At 43.0% G+C, this 26,792-nt stretch overlaps 1 protein-coding gene across 1 annotated transcript; it reads left to right on the top strand.

The window, feature by feature from the left end:
* The first annotated feature begins 21,978 nt into the window (after positions 1–21,978).
* On the top strand, positions 21,979–24,863 carry LOC145052822 (uncharacterized). The gene is made up of 3 exons (XM_079000724.1): positions 21,979–22,307; positions 22,505–22,624; positions 24,274–24,863. The coding sequence occupies exons 2-3, from the start codon at positions 22,529–22,531 to the stop codon at positions 24,721–24,723; spliced, it is 546 nt and encodes a 181-aa protein (XP_078856850.1). The 5' UTR covers positions 21,979–22,307; positions 22,505–22,528; the 3' UTR covers positions 24,724–24,863.
* The last annotated feature ends 1,929 nt before the right edge of the window (positions 24,864–26,792 follow it).

Here is a 26,792-nt window from a genome sequence, read left to right as displayed (position 1 = left end):
CGACTCACCGAGTTGGGCCGTCAACTCGTCGAGTCACTAACCTTTTACCCGTCCTTATCCACGACTCGACTCGTCGAGTTTGTCAATGACGAGATGGGTTCCTCTTCTTTATGAACACCGAATGAACCTTCAACTGACTCGCCGAGTTGTATGAACAGCTCGTCGAGTTCACCTTCATCTGATGAACAAGTCCTGACCTTGACTCGCCGAGTTGTATGAACAAATCATCGAGTTCATCTTCAACCATAAGGAGATTGCCTTGGACTCGCGGGTCTGTTCTAGCACTCGTCGAGTCCCATGAACTCCACGTCTAAAACTAAGTCCAATGCATTGGGTCACTCCTTCTGACCTGCTACAACCCTTCTAACACCAAACTGAGTTCTTTTGACCCTCAACAGATATGGGACTTTATGCCTTGGACTCGTTGAGCCCCAAGAATGGACTCGCCGAGTCGATAACGTCCACATCCTAAATCCTCGATTTCTGATGTACAACACTTGTCCAAATGATACATCTAATCCCCTAAAATCAATCGTGCACGTAAAGTTACGAACTTTACGTGAATGCAAGGGACTTTTGAGCCTAAAAGGCCCTAAAATGGTTCTTATAATGCATGGGACCTTCCTTGAGTGCAAAAGCAACTCCAATCTTCCTTGTGACTCTTCCCAAGTGCTAGATCTAAAGTCTTGTCCCCCAACCATGTTTGCAAATAATGGTTGGTCACCTCATATGGCTTAAAAGACCTAAATCTTCCCCAAAAATGGATCTAGCAATTAAGCAAGCAAGGTATAGGCTTTATACCTTTCAAAGACTGCAAATGATGTCCCAAACACGAATCCTTCAGTCTCCTCTTGGTCCTTTTATGCTCTTCCTTCTTCCTTGTGAACAAAACCACCAAAATCACCACAAATGCCTTTAGATCTTCACACACTCGGCTAGGGTTTGCTATGGAGGGTCTTTGGGAGCAATAGGGACGAGTGGTGGCTGAAAGAGATGATTAAATAGGGTGCAAACACTTAGATTAGGGTTTTTTGTCCAGACAGAGCCCACTCGTCGTGTATGGCCGCCAACTCGACGAGTTGGGCCTTCAAATCGCCGAGTCCCAGGCCAAAAATGCAAAATACTTAAATTAAATACATACCAGGAACCGGGTGCTACAAATCACCCCCACTTATTTATGACTTCGTCCTCGAAGTCTGTTGCTCGTTCCTAGAAAAGTTATGGGTAATTCTCCATCATCTCATCCACCGGCTCCCAAGTCCACTCTAAGCCCTTCCGGTGCTGCCATTGTACCTTCACTAGCTCCACCCTCTTGTTGCTCAGATCCTTCGACTTTTGGTGGAGGATTGCTACTGGCCACTCAATATAATTCAAGCTGTCATCGACCTGAATATCCTCTATGGGTACCACCGCTGAGTCGTCCACAAGGCACTTCCGCAGCTGGGGGACGTGGAACGTGCTGTGGATCTCACTGAGTTTGGCTGGCAGATCCAACCTGTATGGCACCTTGCCCACTCGGGCAGTAACTCTAAAAGGCCCAATGTATCTGGGGCCCAACTTGCCCTGCTTCCTAAATCGGATGACTCCCTTCCATGGCGACACCCTCAAGAGAACCATATCTCCGACCTGGAATTCCAGGTCTGACCGGCGCTTACTTTTCTCCCAACTTTGAGCAGTCTGAAGCCTGCTTCAGACCTGCTGAATCCTCTTTGTCATCTTAAGCATTACCTCAGTGCTCCCCATGACCCTCTGGCTGACTTCGCCCCAGCATATTGGGGTCTTGCACTTCCTCTCGTACAACATCTTGAAGGGAGGACAATTGATACTCGCATGATAGTTGTTGTTGTACGAGAATTCATCCAACGAAAGGTAAGTATCCCAACTACCTCCGAAGTCTAACACACACACCCGCAACATGTCCTCCAAAGTCTGGATGGTTCGCTCACTCTGACCATCTATCTACGGGTGGAAGGTGGTGCAAAAATGCAAACGAGTACCCAGCTCGTCATGAAACTTCTTCCAAAACCTGGAAGTGGACCGAACATCTCTGTCTGAAATCACCGACACTGGCACCCCGTGCTGCGCCACCACCTCCCTGATGTAGATGCCGGCCAGATTTTCGGCCGAAATACTCTCTTGAATCAGAATAAAGTGGGCGCTCTTGGTCAACGGATCGATGATGACCCAAATCGAATCCACTCCCCGTGCGGTCCTGGGATGCTTTCTGATAAAATCCATCATAATGTCTTCCCATTTCCACAGCGGGATATCCAACGGCTGTATCTTGTAGTGAGGTCTCTCATACTCGACCTTGACCTTCCTGCAGGTCAAGCACCGCTCCACGTACCATGCCACATCCCGCTTCATGCAGCGCCACCAATAATCCAGACGAACATCCCTATACATCTTCGTCGCCCAGGGATAAATGGAGAATCGAGATTTGTGCGCCTCCTCCATCAGAACCTGGCGCACGCCCCCGTAGTATAGGACCTACACCCTACGGTGTAATGTCAGTAATCATCGGTTGTCATAATCGAAGGAGGAGACCTGCCCCACAATCCGCTCGCTCTTCCGATGTTCCTCCTTCATAGCCTCCTGTTCGTCCTCCCGAATTCGTTCTAATAGCAGAGTCACCAGTGTCATCCTCGGACAGATATCCCTGATCGACGCTGCCTTGCGGCTAAGCGCGTCGGCCACCACATTGTCCTTTCCCGGGTGGTAGGGGATCTCACAGTCATAATCCTTTAACACATCAAGCCACCGACGCTACCTCATATTCAGATTTGGCTGGTCCATGAGATACCTCAGGCTCTTATGGTCCGTGTAAATCGTACAACGAACCCCATAGAGGTAATGACGCCAAATCTTGTGGGCGAACACAACAGCGCCCGACTCCAAATCATGCGTCGGGTAGTTCGCCTTGTGAGGCTTCAGCTGCCCCGAAGTGTAAGCAATGACATGCCATCTCTACATCTACGACCAAACCAGAGATGGACGCATCGCAGTACACAACGAAAGCCTCCATGCCCTCTGGCAGAGCTAAGATCGGCGCATCGCACAATCTCTGCCTCAATATCTGAAATGCAGCCTGCTACTCAGGCCCCCAGCGGAATACAACAGCCTTCCTTGTCATCCTGGTCAGGGGCACGACTATCTAGGGGAAATCTTGAATGAATCTCCGATAGTAGCCCGCCAGTCCCAGGAAGCTCCGAATCTCGGATGGAGACCTCGGGACCTCCTACCTCATCATGGCCCTACCTTGGATGGATCTACCGAAATCCCGTTCTGGTTGACAATGTGCCCAAAAAACTGCACCTCGCGCAACCAGAACTCACACTTGGAGAACTTAGCATACAAGTTCTCCCTTCTCAAAATCTCCAGAACCTCTCGCAGATGCTCCTCGTGCTCCTCCTAGGTCTTGGAATAGACCAAGATGTCATCGATGAAAACTACCATAGACCGATCCAGCATCGGCCTGCACACACGGTTCATGAGATCCATGAACGCGACAGGTGCATTGGTGAGCCCGAAAGGCATCACCACAAACTCATAATGACCATAAAGGGTCCGAAAGGCAGTCTTCTACACATCCTCCTCTCTAACCCTCATCTGGTGATACCCTGAACGCAATTCAATCCTAGAGAACCAAGATGCTCCCTGTAGTTGGTCAAAGAGACCATCGATCCCCAAGAGTGGGTAACGGTTCTTCACCGTCACCTTATTCAGCTCCCGATAATCTATACACCTCCGATGCGACCCATCCTTCTTCTTTGCAAACAGAATCAGGGCTCCCCAAGGTGAACTGCTCGGTCTAATGAACCCCTTGTCTAACAGATCCTACAGCTGTGTAGACAACTCATGCATCTCAGGAGGAGCCAGCCGATACGGTGCCTTGGCTATCGGAGCCGCACCAGGGACTAGGTCGATTCTGAATTCCTCCTGTCTCTTCGGAGTTACCTCGGGCAACTCCTCGGGGAATACGTCCTCAAACTCACGTACTACGGGAACATCGCCCACCGTCGCCCTACCCGCCTCCTGGGTATCCATAACATAGGCAACATAACATGTGCTACCCTGCTGGAGGTAGCGCCTAGCCCTCGCTGCCGAACATAAAGCTGGTCCTCGCAGTGGCCTTTCGCCCTGAACCACCAGCTCTCCCCCACTAGGGTCCTAATCCGCACTAACTGTTGCGCGTAGTCGATCACTGCCCCATTGGGGCTCAGCCAATCCATACCAATAATAACCTTGTTCCCCCGAAAAGGTATGGGAACCAAGTCTACCAGGTAACTTTCCTCGAACAACCTCAAAACACAATCCCGGTAGACCTCTGACGCTCATAACGACCGGTCGTCCGCAATATCGACCTCTAGAGGGAAATCCAACATGCCCGAAGACTCCGGAAACTTCTTGCTAAGAGCAAGAGAGACAAATAATCGAGTGGCACCCGAATCAAACAACACGTGAACTGGGATACCGTTCACATGGAACGATCCTAAGCAAGGCACATAATATATCAAAATTACAGTGATATAACATAAAAGCATAAATAAGAAATCATACCCGTCACCACATCGGGTGTAGCGCGTGCCTCCTCAGCTGTCAGCTGAAATGCTCGGCTCTGAACCACTGGAGCCTCCAACTTGGCCTTCCGGCCATCACAACCCGTGCTGTCGCTAGATTCGGCGCCACTGCCGGCGTCGTTGCTGCTATCAATCTAGGGAAATTAGCCTTTTTATTGCCCCTCGGATTGCAATGAAAGCAAATCAGGTCTGATGTCTGAATCGCAGGAGTAGGGGCAGTACAATCTCTACCAAAATGCCCAACCTTGCCACACTTATAGCAGCCTGAACCCGGCCCAGAGCGACAAGCTCCCTCATGTGACCAACCGCATTTCCCACAACGGTCCCGTCCTGACTGGCCTTTCGGCCTACCATCCGATCGCTTGGGCTTTTTCCCCAAAGCCCCCTTCGTCAGCCCCTCCTCTGCCTTCCTCTTCCGGATGTGCTCCAGATAAATCTCCCTCTCCCTAGCCCTGGCAATCATGGAATCAAGGGTAGGGAAAGCTGAGAAACTGAGATGCTACCGGATGTCAGCTCGTAGCATGTCATGTTAGCGGGTCCCCTTCATGTCCTCATCACCCGCATACTGGGGCACCAGCAATGCCCTAACCCAGAACTTGGCGGTGATCTCCGTCGTAGTCTCCGTAGTCTGTCTCATGTCCAAGAACTCTGTGGCCAGCTGTTGAAGCTCCACAACTGGCACAAACTCCGCCCTGAATCTGGTCACAAAGTCTGACCAGGTCGTAGCCCCAACAGCCGAGGCTCCCAGAGAGTCACCAACTGACTCCACCAATCTCTGGCCCTGTCTCTCAAACACCCTGCAGCGAAATGGACCTTCGACCCTTCCGGGCAGAAGCTCGTCAGCTGCGCAGACTCGATGTCTGCGATCCATCTCCTTGCAGCAATGGCGTCTTTCACCCCATGGAAATCCAGCGCACCACCCTCTCTAAATTCCTTAAAGGAAAGTGTGCGTGATCCTGACTGGCTGGTCGCCAAGTCACTCCTGAACGCCCTGAGGCGATTCTCCATCAGCTCAATGATCCCTTCTTTGATCGACCCAAAGATAACCGGCGTTACATCAAGGATACCTCTCGTGATCTCGGACGCGATGAACTCGCGTAACCCTTCATCCACAGGCTCAGATCCTGCACCCGAGCCCGATCCTGACCCAGATCCTGAACCTCCCGCTCCATGTCGCGTGACCACCATTTTGAAAATAAACATACAATTGTCAGGGTCACATATACTTTCTAGAGGTCTCACACACTTTCCAAGTTTCCAGGTTCCATCCAGGCCCTCCTTGATTCGAGTACGGATCCTCTGCTTTCAGTAGTACGGGCCCATACTACCTTCCACATCTACCCGTATTTTCCTCAAGGATTGCTTCGACTTCACCAAGTCCCATTTACCGATACCCTTTCCACTGATCTCATCATAGGCTTCCCTAGGGCACTCTCCGACCTACCCTCCGCCATCAGCTACACTAGGAGTCCCCACCACCTCCCCCTAACTAGCTTGCGGATACTGTTACATATCCGTTCCTTAGCTTATTGAAGATAGCCAGGACCCCCATAGCACAAAGTAAGCAGCATTCATGCATTGAGTAACCAAACCTGGCATAACCTACACAGGCCATCCTCCTGCTGACTAAACAGTCCTAGCATACAGCTCATACAACAGGCATATAAGGCATCCTCCCTAGACCCTTAGCCCTAACTAGCATGCTATTCTCAAAATCATATATCAGGCACACAAGGCATCCTCCTAGATCCTTAGTCCTATTGTAGCGTGCAGTTCTCTGAATCAAAACCATATAACATAACATAGCAAGTATGGGTATCTTGGGGAAAACTTACTTGAGCCCGGACAGTGGCATGCATCACTCACCTCGTCTTTCTTAAAATCCCTCCATTTAGATTTTATAAAACCATTTCCCTTGTAAAAATCTTTTAGTCCCTCGGTTTGAGTCCAGACACCCCCGACGGTGTGTCCGAATCCCTCAAACCAGGACTCTAATACCAACTTGTAACATTCCAAAATTCAAGCCCGAAAATTTCATTTTAAATTAAGTATATCATAAGTCATAACACTAGAACATTGCCAATAAAGGAAATCGTAAAGTCATGTCTCAAAAATCCATATCATCAGTACAATAAGAATCTGAGTACAATCCCAGAAAGTCTGATGCGGAATTATGTGTGTGTGTGTGAAGCGATGCTAAGTTGCCGGCTCCTTCCCTATAGACGAAGAGGTACCTGAAACCAAAACTGAAACTGTAACCACAAAGCATAGTGAGTTCCCCCATCATACCACATACCATACAATATCGTCGATATCTTTCAACCGGTAACTTCCATCGGTATCTTTCAACCGGTAATCATCATCGGTATCTTTCAACCGGTCATCATCGTTGGTATCTTTCAACCAATAATCAACATTAGTATCTTTCGACCGGTAATTATCATCGGTATCTTTCAACGGCTAATCATCATCGGTATCTTTTAATCGGTAACTGACATCAGTATCTTTCAACTGGTAACTGGGGACAATTCAACCCCTACCACTAGCATACAACAACAAGATATAAACATACAATCAGGCATACCCGGGTACTGACCTACCCTTCGGTCCTAAGGAGCGCTGTCAGGGAAACTAATCCTTACTATACACATAACATATCATATAGATAAATCTCATGAACAAAGCACATAACCAAACCAAGATAATTATCACAAAGTCAATCATCTTCTAAATACCCCTCTTTGGTGGGCCGGCATTGTGGCCTTAGACCTACCCCTACTGGAAGGTAACTCACCTCGATGTCATGCATTGTTTGAACTATCCTCAGCATACAAGTCGACTCCCTTCGACTCCTCGATCCCTACATGACAACCTTCAAGTCAGCACACAAAACGTGCAACCCTAAACAGAGTTAGTTCAAGTCCAGTCAAAATCAACTTCAAGCTGACCCGACTCGCCGAGTTGGGCCGTTAACTCGTCGAGTCCCTAACCTTTTACCCGTCCTTATCCACGACTCGACTCGTCAAGTTTGGCAACGACTCGATGAGTTCCTCTTCTTTAAGAACATCGAATGAACCTTCATCCGACTCGTCGAGTTGTATGAACAAATCGTCGAGTTTACCTTCATCTGATGAACAAGTCTTGACCCTGACTCGCCGAGTTGTATGAACAACTCGTCGAGTTCATCTTCAACCACAAGGAGAATGCCTTGGCGCCGAGTCTATTCTAGCACTCGTCGAGTCCCATGAACTCTAGGTCCAAAACTAAGTCCAATGTGTTGGTCACTCCTTCTAACCTGCTACAACCCTTCTAACATCCAACTGAGTTCTTTTGACCCTCAATAGATATGGGACTTTATGCCTTGGACTAGTCGAGCCCCAAGAACGGACTCGCCGAGTCAATAATGTCCACACCCTAAATCCTCGATTGCTTATGTAAAACACTTGTCCAAATGATAGATCCAAGCCCCTAAGCTCGATCTAGCACGTAAAGTTACGAACTTTACGTGCATGCATGGGACTTTTGAGCCTAAAAGGCCCTAAAATGGTTCTTATAATGCATGGGACCTTCCATGAGTGCAAAAGCAACTCCAATCTACCTTGTAACTCTTCCCAAGTGCTAGATCCGAAGTCTTGTCCCCCAACCATTTTTGTAAATAATGGTTGGTCACCTCATATGGCTTAAAAGACCTAAATCTTCCCCAAAAAGGGATCTAACAATTAACCAAGCAAGGTATAGGCTTTATACCTTTCAAAGACTGCAAATGATATCCCAAACACGAATCCTTCAGTCTCCTCTTGGTCCTTCTATGCTCTTCCCTCTTCCTTGTGAACAAAACCACCAAAATCACCACAAATGCCTTTAGATCTTCACACACTCGTCTAGGGTTTGCTATGGAGGGTCGTTGGAAGCAATAGGGACGACTGGTGGCATAAAGAGATGATTAAATAGGGTGCAAACCCTCATATTAGGGTTTTTTGTCCAGTCAGAGCATACTCATCGAGTATGGCCGCCGACTCGATGACTCCGCCACTTAAGTCCCGTGTCCAAAACCGCTCCTACTCGACGAGTTGGGCCTTCAACTCGCCGAGACCCAGGCCAAAAATGCAAAATACTTAAATAAAATACATACCAGGAACCGAGTGCTACAAATCTCCCCCACTTATTTCAGAGTTCATCCTCGAAGTTTGTTGCTCGTTCCTAGAAAACTTATGGGTAATGCTCCATCATCTCATCCACCGGCTCCCAAGTCCACTCCGAGCCCTTCCGGTGCTGCCATTGTACCTTAACTAGCTCCACCCTCTTGTTCCTCAGATCCTTCGACTTTCGGTCAAGGATCGCCACTGGCTGCTCAATATAATTCAGGTTGTCATCGACCTAAATATCCTCTAACGGTACCACCGCTGAGTCGTCCACCAGGCACTTCGGCAGCTGGGAGACGTGGAACGTGTTGTGGATCTGACTAAGTTCGGATGGAGATCCAATCTGTATGCCACCTTGCCCACTCGGGCAGTAACTCTGAAAGGCCCAATGTATCTTGGGCCCAACGTGTCCCCTTTTTGAATCGGAAGACGCCCTTCCATGGCGACACCCTCAGGCGAACCATATCCCCAACCTGGAATTCCAGGTCTGACTGGTGCTTATCGGCATAACTTTTCTGCTGATTTTGAGCAGTCTGAAGCCTGCTCCGGACCTGATGAATCCTCTATGTTGTCTTGAGCACCACCTCGGTGCTCCCCATGACCCTCTGGCCAACTTTGCCCTAGCATATCAGGGTCCTACACTTCCTCTCATACAACATCTCGAAGGGAGGATGATCGATACTCGCGTGATAGCTGTTGTTGTACAAGAATTCATCCAACGGAAGGTAAGTATCCCAACTACCTCCGAAGTCTAAGACACAGGCCCTCAACATGTCCTCCAAAGTCTGGATGGTTCGCTCACTTTAGCCATCTGTCCGCGGTTGGAAGTCGGTGCTAAAATGCAGACGAGTACCCAACTCGTCATGAAACTTCTTCCAAAACCTGGAAGTGAACCGAACATCTCTGTCTGAAATCACCGACACTAGCACCCCATGCTGCGCCACCACCTCCCTGATATAGATGTCGTCTAGTTTTTTGGCCGAAATACTCTCCTGAATCATAATAAAGTGGGTGCTCTTGGTCAAACGATCGACGATGACCCAAATTGAATCCACTCCTCGCGCAGTCCTGGGAAGCTTTCTGATAAAATCCATCGTAATGTCTTCCCATTTCCACAGCAGGATATCCAACGGCTGCATATTGTCGTGAGGTCTCTGATGCTCGGCCTTGACCTTCCTGCAGGTCAAGCACCGCTCCACGTACCATGCCACATCCCACTTCTTGCAAGGCTAGCAATAGTCCAGACGAAGATCCTTATACATCTTCGTCGCCCCGGGATGAATGGAGAATCGAGATTTGTGCGCCTCCTCCATAAAAACCTGGCGCACACCCCCTTGGTACAGCACCCACACCCTACGGTGAAATGTCAGTAATCCTCGGCTGTCATAGTCGAAGGAGGAAACTTGCCCCACAATCCGCTCGCTCTTCCGATGTTCCTCCTTCATGGGCTCCTGCTGGGCCTCCCGAATCTGTTCTAATAGCGAAGTCACCACTGTCATCCTCAAACAGATATCCCTGATCGGCGCTGCCTTGCGGCTAAGAGCGTCGGCCACCACATTAGCCTTTCCTGGGAGGTAGACAATCTCACATTCATAATCCTTTACCACATCAAGCCACCGACGCTGCCTTGCACACAAATTTGGCTGGTCCATGAGATAACTCAAGCTCTTGTGGTCCGTGTAAATCGTATAATGAACCCTGCAGAGGTAACGACACCAAATCTTAAGGGCGAACACAACAGCCCCCAGCTCGAAATCATGCGTCGGGTAGTTCGCCTCGTGAGGCTTCAGCTGCCTCGAAGCGTAAGCAATGACATGCCATCTCTGCATCAATATTGCGCCCAAACCCGAGATGGACGTATCGCAGTACACAACGAAATCCTCTATGCCCTCTGGCAGGGCTAAGATCGGCGCTTCACACAATCTCTACCTCGATATCTCAAATGCACCCTGCTACTCAGGCCCCCAGCGGAATACAATGGCCTTCCTTGTCATCCTGGTCAGGGGCACGACTATCTAGGGGAAATCCTGAATGAATCTCCGATAGTAACCCGCCAGTCCCAGGAAGCTCCGAATCTCGGATGGAGACCTCGGGACCTCCCACCTCATCATGGCCCTACCTTGGATGGATCTACCGAAATCCCGTTCTGGTTGACAATGTGCCCAAAAAACTGCACCTCGCGCAACCAAAACTCACACTTGGAGAACTTAGCATACAAGTTCTCCCTTCTCAAAATCTCCAGAACCTCTCGCAGATGCTCCTCGTGCTCCTCCTACGTCTTGGAATAGACCAAGATGTCATCGATGAAAACTACCATAGACCGATCCAGCATCGGCCTGCACACACGGTTCATGAGATCCATGAACGCGACAGGTGCATTGGTGAGCCCGAAAGGCATCACCACAAACTCATAATGACCATAAAGGGTCCGAAAGGTAGTCTTCTACACATCCTCCTCTCTAACCCTCATCTGGTGATACCCTGAACGCAATTCAATCCTAGAGAACCAAGATGCTCCCAGTAGCTGGTCAAAGAGATCATCGATCCTCAAGAGTGGGTAACGGTTCTTCACCGTCACCTTATTCAGCTCCCGATAATCTATACACCTCCGATGCGACCCATCCTTCTTCTTCAAAAATAGAATCGGGGCTCCCCAATGTGAACTGCTCGGTCTAATGAACCCCTTGTCTAACAGATCCTACAGCTGTGTAGACAACTCATGCATCTCAGGAGGAGCCAGCCGATACGGTGCCTTGGCTATCGGAGCCGCACCAGGGACTAGGTCGATTCTGAATTCCTCCTGTCTCTTCGGAGTTACCTCGGGCAACTCCTCGGGGAATACGTCCTCAAACTCACGTACTACGGGCACATCGCCCACCGTCGCCCTACCTGCCTCCTGGGTATCCATAACATAGGCGACATAACATGTGCTACCCTGCTGGAGGTAGCGCCTAGCCCTCGCTGCCGAACATAAAGCTGGTCCTCGTTGTGGCCTTTCGCCCTGAACCACTAGCTCTCCCCCACTAGGGGTCCTAATCCGCACTGACTGCTGCACACAGTCGATCACTGCCCCATTGAGGCTCAGCCAATCCATAACAATAATAACCTTGTTCCCCCGAAAAGGTATGGGAACCAAGTCTACCAGGTAACGTTCCTCGAACATCCTCAAAACACAATCTTGATAGACCTCTGACGCTCGTACCGACCGGTCATCCGCAATCTCGACCTCTAGAGGGCAATCGAACATGCCCGAAGACTCTAGAAACTTCTTGCTAAGCGCAAGAGAGACAAATGATCGAGTGGCACCCGAATCAAACAACACCTGAACTGGGATACTGTTGACATGGAACGATCCTAAGCAAGGCACATAATATATCAAAATTACAGCGACATAACATAAAAGCATAAATAAGAAGTCATCTCGTCACCACTTCAGGTGCAGCGCGTGCCTCCTTGGCTGTTAGCTGAAAGGCTCGGCTCCGAACCACTAGAGACTCCAACTTGGCCTTCCGGCCATCCACAACCCGTGCTATTGTTGGATTCGGCACCACTGTCGGCGCCGTTGCTGCTGTCAATCTAGGGAAATTGGCCTTTTTTATGGCCCCTCTAATTGCAATGAAAGCAAATCAGGTCTGATGTCTGAATCGCAGGAGTATGGGTAGTACAATCTCTGCCAAAACGCCCAAACTTGCCACTCTTATAGCAGCCTGAAACCGGCCCAGTGCGACAAGCTCCCTCATGTGACCGATCACATTTCCCATAGGGGTCACGTCCTGACTGGCCTTTCGGCCTACCATCGGATACCTTGGGCTTTTTCCCCGAAGCCCCCGTCATCAAGCCCTCCTCTGCCTTCCTCTTTCGGATGTGCTCCAGATCAATCTCCCTCTCCCTAGCCCTGGCAATCATGGAATCCAGGGTAGGGCAAGCTGAGAAACTGACATGCTACCGGATGTCAGCTCGTAGCATGTCATGGTAGCGGGTCCTCTTCATGTCATCATCACCCGCATACTGGGGCACCAGCAATGCCCTCTCCCGGAACTTGGCGGTGATCTCCGTTATAGTCTTCGTAGTCTGTCTTATGTCCAAGAACTCTCTGCCCTGAATCTGGTCAGAAAGTCTGACCAGTTCATAGCCCCAACAGCCGAGGCTCCCAAAGAGTCACAAACTGACTCCCACCAATCTCTGGCCTTGTCTCTCAAACACCCTGCAGCGAAATGGACCTTCGACCCTTCCGGGCAGAAGCTCATCATCTGCGCAGACTCGATGTCTGCGATCCATCTCCTTGCAGCAATGGCATCTTTCACCCCATGGAAATCCAATGCACCACCCTCTCTGAAGTCCTTAAGGGAAAGTGTGCGTGATCCTGACTGGCTGGTCGCCAAGTCACTCCTGAACGCCCTGAGGTGATTCTCCATCAGCTCAATGATCCCTTCCTTGATCGACCTAAAGATAACCGACATCACATCAAGGATACCTCTCGTGATCTCAGACGCGATGAACTCGCGTAACCCTTCATCCACATGTCAGATCCTGCACCCGAGCCCGATCCTGACCCAGATCCTGAACCTCCCGCTCCATGTCGCGTGACCACCATTCTGAAAATAAACATACAATTGTCAGGGTCACATATACTTTCTAGAGGTCTCACACACTTTCCAAGTTTCCAGGTTCCATCCAGGCCCTCCTTGATTCGAGTACGGATCCTCTACTTTCAGTAGTACGAGCCCATACTACCTTCCACATCTACCCGTACTTTCCTCAAGGATTGCTTCGACTTTACCAAGTACATTTTAGCGATACCCTTTCCACTAACCGCATCCTAGGCTTCCTTAGGGCACTCTCCGACCTACCCTCCGCCATCAGCTACATTAGGAGTCCCCACCACCTCGCCCTAACTAGCTTGCGGATACTGTTACATATTCGTTCCTTAGCTAGTTGAAGATAGCCAGGTACCCCATAGTACAAAGCAAGCAGCATTCATGCATTGAGTAACCAAACCAGGCATAACTTACACAGGCCATCCTGTTGCTGACTAAACAGTCCTAGCATACAGCTCATACAACAGGCATATAAGGCATCCTCCCTAGACCCTTGGCCCTAACTAGCATGCAATTCTCAGAATCATATATCAGGCACACAAGGCATCCTCCTAGATCCTTAGTCATATTGTAGCATGCAGTTCTCTGAATCAAAACCATATAACATACCATAGCAAGTTGGGTATCTTGGCGGAAACTTACTTGAGCCCGGCCGGTGGCATGCATCACTCACCTCGTCTTTCTCAAAATACCTCTATTTAGATTTTAGAAAACCATTTTCCTTGTAAAAATCTTTTAGTCCCTCGGTTTGAGTCCAGACACCCCCGAGGGTGTGTCCGAATCCCTCAAACCAGGGCTCTAATACCAACTTTGTAACATCCCAAAATTCAAGCCCGAAAATTTCATTTTATATTAAGTACAACATAAGTCATAACACCAGAACATTGACATTAAAGGAAATCGTAAACTCCTGTCTAAAAAATCCATATCATCAGTACAATAAAAATCTAAGTACAATTCAGAAAGTCTGTTGCGGAATCATGTGTGTGTGTGATGCGATGCTACGTCGCCGGCTCCTTCCCCATAGACGAAGAGGTACCTGAAACCAAAACTGAAACCGTAAGCACAAAGCTTAGTGAGTTCCCCCATCATACCACATACCATACAATATCGTTGATATCTTTCAACCGGTAACTTCCATCGGTATGTTTTAGCCGGTGATCATCATCGGTATCTTTCAACCGGTAATCATCGTCGGTATCTTTCAACTGGTAATCATCATCGATATCTTTCAACTGGTAATCATCATCGGTATCTTTCAGCCGGTTACTGACATCAGTATCTTTCAACCGGTAACTGGGGACAATTCCACCCCTACCACTAGCATACAACAACAAGATATAAACATAAAGTCAGGCATATCCGGGTACTGACCTACCCTTCGGTCCTAAGGACCGCTGTCACGGAAACTGATCCTTACTATACACATAACATATCATACAGATAAATCTCATGACCAAAGCACATAACCAAACGAAGATAATTATCATAAAGACTTTCATCTTCTAAATACCCCTCTTTGATGGGCCGGAATTGTAGCCTTAGACCCACCCCTACTGGAAGGTAACTCACCTTAATGTTGTGCAGTGTTTGAACTATCCTCAGCGTACAAGTCGACTCCCTTTGACTCCTCGATCCCTTCACGACAACCTTCAAGTCAGCACACAGAACGTTCAACCCTAAACAGGGTTAGTTCAAGTCCAGTCAAAGTGAACTTCAAGTTGACCCGAATCGCCGGGTTGGGCCGTCAACTCGTCGAGTCCCTAACCTTTTACCCTTCCTTATCCACGACTCGACTCGTCGAGTTTGGCAATGACTTGACGAGTTCCTCTTCTTTATGAACATCGAATGAACCTTCATCCGACTACCCGAGTTGTATGAACAACTCGTTGAGTTCACCTTCATCTGATGAACAAGTCCTGACCTTGACTCGCCGAGTTGTATGATTAACTCGTTGAGTTCATCTTCAACCATAAGGAGATTGCCTTGGACTCGCAGGTCTGTTCTAGCACTCGTCGAGTCCCATGAACTCCAGGTCTAAAAGTAATTCCAATGCGTTGGGTCGCTCCTTCTGACTTGCTACAACCCTTCTAACACCTAACTGAGTTCTTTTAACCCCCAACAGATATGGGACTTTATGCCTTGGACTCGTCGAGCCCCAAGAATGGAATCACCGAGTCGATAACATCCACACTCTAAATCCTCGATTTCTGATGTACAACACTTGTCCAAATGATAGATCCAAGCCCCTAAGATCGATCTAGCACGTAAAGTTACGAACTTTACATGCATGCATGGGACTTTTGAGCCTAAAAGGCCCTAAAATGGTTCTTATAATGCATGGGACCTTCCTTGAGTGCAAAAGTAACTCCAATCTGCCTTGTGACACCTCCCAAGTGCTAGATCCGAAGTCTTGACCCCCAACCATGTTTGCAAATCATGGTTGGTCACCTCATATGGCTTAAAAGCCCTAAATCTTCCCCTAAAAGGGATCTATCAATTAAGCAAGCAAAGTATAGTCTTTATACCTTTCAAAGACTGCAAATGATGTCCCAAACACGAATCCTTTAGTCTCCTCTTGGTCCTTTTATGCTCTTCATTCTTCCTTGTGAACAAAACCACCAAAATCACCACAAATGCCTTTAGATCTGTACACACTCGGCTAGGGTTTGCTATGGAGGGTCTTTGGGAGCAATAGGGACGAGTGGTGGCTGAAAGAGATGATTAAATAAGGTGCAAAGCCTCAAATTATGGTTTTTTGTCCACTCGGAGCCTACTCGTCGAGTCTGGCCGCCGACTCGATGAGTCCGCCACTTATGTCCCGTGTCCAAACTCGCTCCTACTCGACAAGTTGGGCCTTTAACTCGCCGAGTCCTAGGCCAAAAATGCAAAATACTTAAATAAAATACATACCAGGAACCGGGTGCTACAACAATCTACCATCCACAGACTGATGGTCAAAGCGAAAGAACGATTCAAACACTGGAAGATAAGTTAAGAACATGTACCCTAGAATTCCAAGGTAACTAGGATGAGCATTTACCCTTTGTAGAGTTTTCCTACGACAATAGTTACCATTCGAGTATTAACATGGCACCTTATCAAGCTTTGTACGGTCAAAAGTGTCGTACGCCATCTTGTTGGCTTGAGGCCTGAGAAAAGCAGTTTATGGGCCCCAAGATAGTCCATCAGACTACTGAAAAATATAAAAGTGATTAGAGAGAGAATGTTGGCAGCTCAGGATTGCCAAAAGAGCTATGCTAACAAGAATCGACGATCCATAACATTCGAAGTCGAAGATTTGGTATTGCTCAAAGTCTCAACGTGGAAGGGATTTATAAGGTTTGGAAAGAGTGGAAAGCTGAGTCCAAGGTTAATTAGACCATTCAAGGTTCTTTAGAAGATTGGGAACCAAGCTTACAAGCTGGAATTTCCAGAAGAACTAGATGGTATTCATAGCACTTTCCTTGTGTGTTATTTGAGGAAGCTCACAGGAGAAGTTCCCGATATAATTCCACTTATAGAGTTAAGGATGGATGAAAATAATAGGCTAATCAAAGAGCCTGAGGCAATTGTTGACCGTAAGACAAAGTTACGACGTAAGATGGTCGACTTGGTGCTTGTGCAACGGAAACATACGAATGGGCCGAACCTCACCTGGGAAACAGAGAGTGACATGATGAGCCGCTATCCACATCTATTTGTTGATACATGATTCTGGGACAAAATCATCCTAAAGAGGAGAGAATTGTAACGTCTGTGTTTCTAGGCTAAGCATTATTATAACGATGTAATAGTTAGGGTCAACAATTGTAACCCATTTGAAATAATGTAGAGGAATTATTTGAGTATTATGAGAATTATGTGGTTTTATGTGCATTATACTTGCTTATAATGATGTAATAAAATAATAAAAAATAATAAGTGTCAAAAATAAAATAATAGATAGACCCAATATCTATGAAGAAAGTTGAAGTAGTCGTAACAAAGATTTCGAGGATATAAGGAACGTTGAAATCCGAGTTATAACGAAGATGTTATGACCTGTCGATGTTTCATGACAAAACCGACACGACGTTGTGTGACGTAAAAAGTGAGTTTGCGATAAAATGCTTTTTAGCCTTAGTGATCTAAACAAAAGTCGTAGTATACGTTAAACCGAGAGCATGCCTAAAAAGAGCTTCCAAATTTGACTTCGTATGAGGAAGTTATAATTTTTTTAAGATTCAGCATAACAGTGCACAACCTCGAATTCAAATTTTAGATCAACCGATTTTTAGCTGACACAATCTAAACGAGAATTGAAGATCTCGTTAATTAGAACTTAACGCTATAAAGACAGACGGAAACAATCATCGGATAACAAAGTTATGAATTTTTAACGGACTTTACCTGTCCAGGCCTGTTAAAATATAACTTTAAAAATAAATTCAAAACTAGCCGACAGAGTTTAAACGAAAGTAGTAGAGAACGTCGCCACCTACGCGGTGGATATAAAGAATGTCAAAAACGGAGCTCGTATGCGAAAGTTGCGAAATTTAGAAGTCGGGAATAAGCTGTTGCGAGGAAGGTGATGTGGCAAAAACTCACCTTTGCTCGCTTCCCACAGCCTCGCTTCGCATCATCTACACCTGCCCCCTTTTACATGGAGCGTAGCCTCGTACTCACAGCGTACCGAGTATGCACAGTGTACACCGAGGTCTACGCCCAACGTAGTTTGAAGCTGTGGGCTATAAATACATGCGAGGTCCTTCACAATTCTTCACACCTTCACCCTTCTTTCTCTCTCAAAATTCTCTCTAAACCCCTCCCAAACCCTAGTAACTTCTAAGTGCTAGAGGTGAGTCCCAGAGAGCCAGAAGGCTCCGAGAAGAAGAGCTTTCGACTCGGAAGTTCTACCACTGCAGAGCCCGGTTCCTAGCCAAACCTCCCGATAAGTTATTATAATATCTTTTAACTACTCGCGGTACGGGGAATCTGGTTTGAAGGGCCACATAGGGTTGTTGAATTTCAGTAGTGCTATAATGCCAAAATGGTCTCACCCTCTGGTGTTTCATGTTTGGCCCCTGTCTGTACATAGTGGTTGAAACGTATTATTTAACACTTATAAACCAATATCACTCTTAAATAGTCGCAATAAATATTAGACTAAATTCTAGCGGTAATGATACTAGGTTTTGTCGAAGGAAAATATAATTGTTAGACGTGAAGCGCTGCCCAAGTATGGAATCATCACTTTAACAAGTAAGTGCCTAGTTACTTTCATCTTACACATAGACATGAAGTATTCATTATAAATTACATGCTATGTGTGCATATTATCTGTGTACTTGGTATTTGTGCTGGATGAACAAAATATACATGTTTCATTTGATTTAAATTGTATATGTATTCTATATCTGTGCTTATGATGGATAAATATGGGTAGATGATATAGATGATGAAATAAATGATGAGAGGTCTCGATGTTTAAGATGATTCAGCTATCTAGCGGAGTATAGATGACAACCACGGACTATTCTAGATAGTCTAGTGGAATGCTAGCAGGCACGTAACCTATAGATGTTTTTGAACTAAGTATTCACCAGGTTTACTCTATCCCCCTCATGGTTGCCTTGATTGACATGTATTGCTGAGGAATCCCCTAACCAGTGTTGTCATCCCGATGAAAATCCTTAGGCTAGGTCCCTTAATTTAGATACTTTAAGGATAGAAAGTGTAGATAACGGGAATGGGTAATCATTTTGATTGATTTGATAAAAATTAATAAACTTAATTACCGTGGGTTGAAAACCTTATGTGCTCACTAGGCTCCTAAGTCTGGCCCACTCAGTTTCTTAAATCTGGCCCACTCAGTTTCTTGTATACAGGTAGTGGCAAAAGAGCACAATAGTGACAATATGATGAGAGATCAATGGATTATAGGCCACTAGAATAAATAGATGTTGTAAGGCCTATGTTGTTTATGTTTATGCTTTTGATCTGCATTGAAAATGACATCCTGAGGTTTTTAATATAATGATAATACATTTATTCATAAATGCTTTGATAAATTCGTTATCATATTTATGGGGACAAATTCCGCAACATATTTCTTCAAAGTATACTCTGATTTTCAAATAAAGCATAAACAAATCGGTCTTTTCTGGCCGTGAAATTGGGGATGTCACAGCCTAGTACGCCCAGTGTACTAGATTAAGCCCAAAACCTTCCTAACTTCTAACAATCATAACTTTTTTGTTCCAACTCCGATTTTGACGATCTATATATCCACAGAAAGTTATTGAGAAGCTCTACAACCATATTTAATTACTTTGACTTAAACACATTGAAGTAAAATCCTTTGTAAAATCCCTCTCTGGCACGTATGACAATATTGTCCGCTTTGGGCTCCCGACATAAAAACTTCCCAGGGGGGAATGTTACAAATGGTATCAGAGCTGGGGCATGGGTCGATGTGTTCGATGGGGACATCGAACCCTATAATGGGGGTGAAGGTGGGTTGCACCTAATCCTACATCGGCTTGGAAGGAGAACGAAACATTTCATTATAAGGGGTGTGGATACCTTCCTTGTCACAACGCATTTTAAAGCCGTAAGGGCAACAGATCCCATAAGAACTTTGCAGTTAAGCATGCCCGGGCGAGAGCAATCCAGGGATGGGTGACCCCCTAGGAAGTTTTCATGCCGGGAGCCCAAAGCAGACAATATTGTGATACGTGCTGGAGGGGATGTTACATCCCTAACTCATAAAAGAAGTCTGAACACCAATTTTCCCATTTTACTCTTTGACTCCAAAGCACAAACTGAACTCTTGGATCACATTATCTACATTGTCCACATCCAAATGGGTCTAAACCTCTCTTTCTCTAAAGCCCAACACCTTATGATACTTGATCTTCGGGTCACAACCTTGAATTATGAAACGATTCGAAACATGGTGTTACACTTGCATGTGTTTGTTGGGCTGGGACTATTTTTATGGTTAAACTATGTCCATTTATATGTATGTTGAGCTGGGCCTATTTGCATGTTGGGTTGGGCCTACTTACATGTTGGGTGAGGCCCATGAATATGGCGGGTTGGGTCCATTTGTATGCCGGACTGGGCCCGTTGTATGGTATATGGTATTTTGCGGGAACCCACTAAGCTTCGTGCTTACGGTTTGTGGTTTAACAATTTTTTTTGAGGTACTCCAGTTCCAAAGGGCACGACCCGGCTTGCCTGCACAGCGTCCCACGATGGTTTTTCCGCACTGATTATATTTGTTTACTCTGATGTTTGGAACAAATGGTTGTACGAAACTAATCGTTTAAAAATGAAATTTTTTATCGATATTTTTGGGACGTTACAAATTTGTTACCGGCTGAACCAGAAAAAACATGTTAGAATGCAACATTTTACCGGTTTTTAGGGATTTAGAAAAAATTAATATAAAACTATTTCATAAACTAACCCAAAATATTATGATTTTTTTTTGAGATTTCCCTTGCAAAATTATCAGAAAATTCACTACATTTTCTTTAGTTATGACATCTAAAATATAATGTTACCAAAAGTGTGATATTATCATGCAATATTAGCCTACTACATTATTAAAATCGACATGACTCCTTGCCCTATCAACACCGGGTAAATAGTAAGAATTAATAGCAACTAGCGGAAAAACTCGAGCTTCGCTCCGGGCCGTTTTTTATGTTTTTCATAAAAAAAAAATATAAAAGCTTTGACTGTAAGGACCAAAAGTATCAAAATGGCTAAAGATATAAATGAGTTTGAATTAGCAAGTTTTAGAAAAGAGACCAAAGTTGTCAATTCCTTAAAGTTTTCTAGCCAAAATTTGAATATTAAAAGGTTCCTAAAAACATGTACATTTTTTGATTCCAATGATCAAAAGTGTCAAAATCAAAGTGTTAAAATGGTTAAAGAATTAAAGGGGTTGAAATTAGCAAGTTTTTAGAAAATGGACCAAAGTCGTCAATTTCTTAAAGTTTTGTGGCCAAACTTTGAATATTAAAAAGTTTCTAAAAATTGAAAAAAAATTGATTCAAATGACCAAAAGTATCAAAATGGATAAAAAAGAGGGGCAAAGTTTAAGGGGTTGGAATTAACAAGTTTTTAGAAAAGAGACCAAAGTTTTTAATTTTTTAAAGTTTTGTGGCCAAACTTTGAATATTAAAAGGTTCTTAAAAAATAAAATGTAAAAATAGATAAAAAAAAAGAAACTAATTATATCAAACCCTTGGACACTTTATTGTTTCTAAAGGAACATAATATATATATATATATATATATATATATATATATATATATATATATATATATATATATATATATATATATATATATATATATTATAACAAATTAAAAATAAAGAATCCAATTTAAAACAAAAAACTGTCAATATCAAAATTTCATAAATTTCATGTAAACGTATTTGGAATTTGTCCAAAACCTAATTATAAGGCTAATAAATTACTATAGTAAATTATTGTATATTATTTATGAATGACTATAAAATATGAGAACTGATTGGTACAAAATATATTTTCTTCGTATATAAGAATTTATGCTTTCAAGTGAAGTGTTATATGGTATAACTTTGTAATATATAAATTGTTATATACAACAAAAAATTATTGTGTAGGAACGACTTCCTATAAAATATTCTTTGAAGAAAATCAAATCCGCTGAATTCGGTAGCAACGACTAGCATATTAAAGTATTAATTAAACAATTAAATACCCTGCCCGAACTGCCCAAGACCCTGTGAAGATATTACGGGCAGGTCCTGAGAAACACCACACTCAAAATCGCACCTCTCTTCTCTCTTTCTCTTGGATTATATCTACAGCTATCTCACGCTTTTCATCATACGATCATCATCCAACGGTTCACAATGAACGCTACCTCCGGCGTCTCCGTCCTCAGGTTTTAGCTCATAAAACCTCCAGATCTGCTTCACCAGTCACCGGATCTTTCATTTCGTAAGCTTTTCTTCTCAAATTTCATTCAATTCAGTAATATATTCATAAAACTGGAGCTTCTTCAAGTTCATGTTGCGTTTCCAGCGTTTATCTCCAAGTTTTCTTTCGTTTTCCTTCATTTTCTTTAAATTGAAGTTTATCGTGTAACATAATTGGAAGCTAATCTGATAACTGATAAGTTTATGTGGTGTTGCTAGTTATCGTGATTCTACTTTTACGAAATGGAGGCGATTCATAGCGTTATCAGTTATAGTTTGCTAAAATACGCTGGTGAAGCTCTAGCTACTCTGCTTGTGTCTGCTTTGCTTCAAGTTCAGGTTCGTTTGATTTTTTGGTTCTTAAATTGCGCCAAATTGAACTTTTACTATTGCGTGTACTGCTAATATACGCTTTTTAGTTTTTTTTTCGTCCTTTTATGTTGTTCTTTAGATTTTCTTCTCTTGAATTAAAAAAAGAAAAAGACGTGGACTTTGTTTTGGATCACAAGCGATGATTTTGTTATTTAGATTTTCTTCTCATGTCAGTTGTGTTTTCTCTTCGCCAATTTTAAATAACTAATTTTTTTTTCCCATTGATTTGCTTAGAAAAACAAAAAGATTTTAAGATGTAATACAAGAGAAATTAAATATCCTTCTACTTTACTTTTTGTTCCTATTGAATTTTTCAAATGTTATGTTATTGTATTTTATATTTATAAAGACCAAAATTCAATACAAATCGATATACTTTATTTATTTATTTTAATTTAATTATTGAAATTTTTTCAAAAGAAACCACTGTAAATGTTTCCCAAGCGTAAAAACTATGGGAAGAATTTCTAACATTTGTCTGTTTGGAGTTGTTTTTTGTTGAAAAAAAAAGTCCAAACTAATGGCTAAAAAAAAAAAAATCATGTGGATGGTTAAACGAACAACTTACGAACTATAATATGGTTTATATATAATTAAAAGTTTTTTTTTTTTTTAAATAAATCTCTAATTAAATATACGTGAACTTAAATTATTGGTAGTTTTTTTTTGCTTTTTTTTTTGTTTTTTTTTTTTTTTTTTTTTTTTTTTTTTTTTTTTGTATTTCTGTCGGTTTAAGTGTAGAGTTCATAAATTTTCAATTTTGCACAAAAGTTTATTTCATCTTTAAACAAAGTCCGAAATTATAATGAAACGATGTGATGAAAATCAAAATCAGAAAAACATAGGAATTAAATTCAATATGAAACTTTGAAATATTTACCAAAATTGAAAAAAAAAAAAAAAAAAAAAAAAACTTCAATTTTGGAGTCCCGGAAATATTTACCAAAATTGAAAAAAAAAAATAAATAAATAAAAACCTTCAATTTTGGAGTCCCGGAAAGTACATAGACCAATCTTATAAAATATTAAATAGTAGGAGGCTATTTAATTTCTCTAACATTTTTCGTTTATAACGAAATCTTAAGAAAGTATCGAGTATTAAAGATTTCGACTTAAAGCATTTATTAAATGATTAATAATTTAATTAGGAACGTGTAAGATGGAGTGCGAATATTCCAAAACTTGATGCCACTTTCTTAGCCACTTGCCTTAGCGAAAAGGATGTTTTATCCATCAAACTATATTTTATATATTGTATATTTTTGTAATTCTAAGTTTCAATACCTACTTCATGTAAATTAATATTATATTAATTACTATTATTGTTAATTTATACTTTGACTTTTTTATTTATATTAAAATTTTAAAATAAGAACACTATATAAATATGAACGCATTTAAAAAAAAGTTAAATGCAAAAAAGTAGTATCATACTTTGCCAATTTGCATCCAAAATTGTTCATTATTGCGAAAAATGACTAGTTTACGATGGAAAAATAAAATAATATAATGTTTCAGAAGTTAAAGGTTTAATAATTTTATATTTTTGCTAATTTACTATTATCGTTTTTAAAGTGATAATTTATTTACCTACTTTAAAACATGTAATTATTTAGGATTCTTCTGGGTTTTTATCTGAAAACCCTAAAATCAAAGGAGACCATGAAACTTGCCACTCGAAGCCTTTACAAGCAGATAGTAATGATGAAGACGATGATGATGATGATGATGATGATAGGAATAATGAGTCCGAAGGAGAAGAAGATCATGATTCTGATGATGCACCGAATAACATTGACAACAATAACAACAATAAAAATAACATAAATAAAGACATAACCGGAGGTGCAAAGGGTGATGGAGAGGAAGAGAATGGTGAAGAGCAAGATGATGATGATAATGATAATGATGACAATGATGAAGATGAAGAAGATGATAATGATGAAGGTGAAGATGATGATGGTGATGATGATGATGATGATGATGGAGAAGATGAGGATGATAATGAAGAAGAGGAAGAGGATGAGGATGAAGAACTCCAACCTCCAAAGAAGAGGAAGAAGTAGTCGGATACATCACTTTAAATGTGTCAACTTGTTTAGTTATGAGGATCTTTTAGGATAATTATTGTCTGTCTTATAAAGATTATTAATCCTAATTTAGAAGGTTGGGGAAATAAAATTTTCATGGATGAACATTTGCTTAAGTTATTATTTCAGTTTTATAATCGGTTCATTACTTTTATCATCCAACTCAACATAACATTTTCAACAAAATCTTTTGAATTTCAATGCAATATTACTTATGCACTTCTAACAAGAATATTGTGTTTGAACTCCTTTAACTTTAAGCTGTGATATTTGTATAAGACAATAGTTTCAAGCTGGCAAAACATGAATTAGCTCCATGGAAAATAATAGAATTAGAGGAGTTAGATTAGCTAATATCAACATTTATATAACATCTTTGCTTAAATGCCCATAATTTGGTTTTGACAAAACTGCAAAAATGGTCCCTGTGGTATGCAAATTTTTGGGGTTTTAGTCCAAACCTTGACTTTTTTGAATTGATGGTCCTTTTGAGCTGGTTTCTTTGCGTTTTTGGTCCCTCAGTAAACTGAAAAGACTATTATGCCCTTCTGATATATGTTTTTATGCTTTTTCTATTTAATTTAAATGAAAAATAAAATAATTACCTAATTTGGGGCCCACCTCTCTCTCTCTCTCTCTCTCTCTCTCTCTCTCTCTCTCTCTCTCTCTCTCTCTCTCTCTCTCTCTCTCTCTCTCTCTCTGTGGATTACAACCAAAAACGCATACAACTTTGTTCTTCATCTTCTTTCCCCTTTCACCATATTCTCTCCTTCCAAAAAACCTAATTTATATCGTCAAAAATGCTCAATTCCTACATGTAGAAAACACAATCAAGATTCATAAACACATAAGCCACCATCATTTGCCTCCAACAGTCTCCATCCCCTTTATCTTCACCATCACCGTTCACCACCACCATCACTTTTGACTCTGTTTATTGTTTTGGGAAGAACATCATCACCATTACTATTCTTCCTCCCCAATCTACAAATCCCTATCTGCTTAGCTTTCTTCGACATCGGCTTAGCTCATCTGAAAGAATCCGCTCTATTTAACCTCCCAGATCTTGCAACATCCTCGTTTTGGAGAATCGATCATTGTTTTCAACAGATTGGGAAGGGAAAGAAAAAGAACACAAATACGAAGCACCTCCGGTGGTGGTTGGGAAATCGCGAGGAGAGGAAGAGCCTGAACAAAGCCATTGTCGACGACTGTGGCATTAAAGGGAAAGGGCCTCCGATCTTTGACCGATCGTGAAGAAGAACGAAGGTAGAAATCGGGGGAGGATCTTTGATCCTCATCTGATCGTGAAAGGAGAAGCACGAAATTAATAAAAAATAGAAGTGGTCCGGTGGTGGTTTAGCAACTCACTAGGAGGTGAGCCGACATCGAAGGGCTGCTCTGGCAACTTCTTTCTTTTTTGGCCCGATCAAGAACAACACATGTAGGAGGAGGAAGGACTTCAGTCCTCTATAGAAAGGAGAAGGATGTTGAACGAAAGCAACATCGAATTGGGGGTCTTTAGATGATTGTTCTGATCGACAGGAAAAATGGAGGAAGGAGAAAGGTTTTTTTTACTCTTTAATGGCAGCAACAAAATTCAAGGGGAGAGAGAGAGAGAGAGAGAGAGAGAGAGAGTGTGGGCCCAAAAAATTGCATACCACAGGGACCATTTTTGCAATTTTGTCTTTGGTTTTCTTTATGTAGAAAGTTTACAGGTTGCAAAATGGGATAATGACTTAAAAGGGTAATGTATTTTTCGATTTGTATACATTTGGTCAAAGAGTTTTTTTTTCGTCCACATTTACCCATTCAATTTGTTAAACTGTACACATTCAGTCCTTATGACCGACCACTCCAGGTTAGCCGGTAAAAATGACTTAATAAAGTAATATATTTATCACTTTGTACACATTTAGTCCTTAATATTTTTGTACACATTTAGTCCTTATTTTTTTATTTTATTTATTTATTTATTTTTTAAATTAAGTCGTTTTTGTTATCATTAAGCACTTATGAATGATTTTCCTTTTTTAGATTTTTCT

This window comes from Lactuca serriola, chromosome 5, assembly GCF_051521515.1.
Source record: "Lactuca serriola cultivar US96UC23 chromosome 5, Lser_US96UC23_V15, whole genome shotgun sequence".
Taxonomy (NCBI): Eukaryota; Viridiplantae; Streptophyta; class Magnoliopsida; order Asterales; family Asteraceae; genus Lactuca; species Lactuca serriola.
The sequence above is the reverse complement of the archived record's forward strand: the minus strand, read 5'-3'. Positions and strand labels throughout refer to the sequence as shown.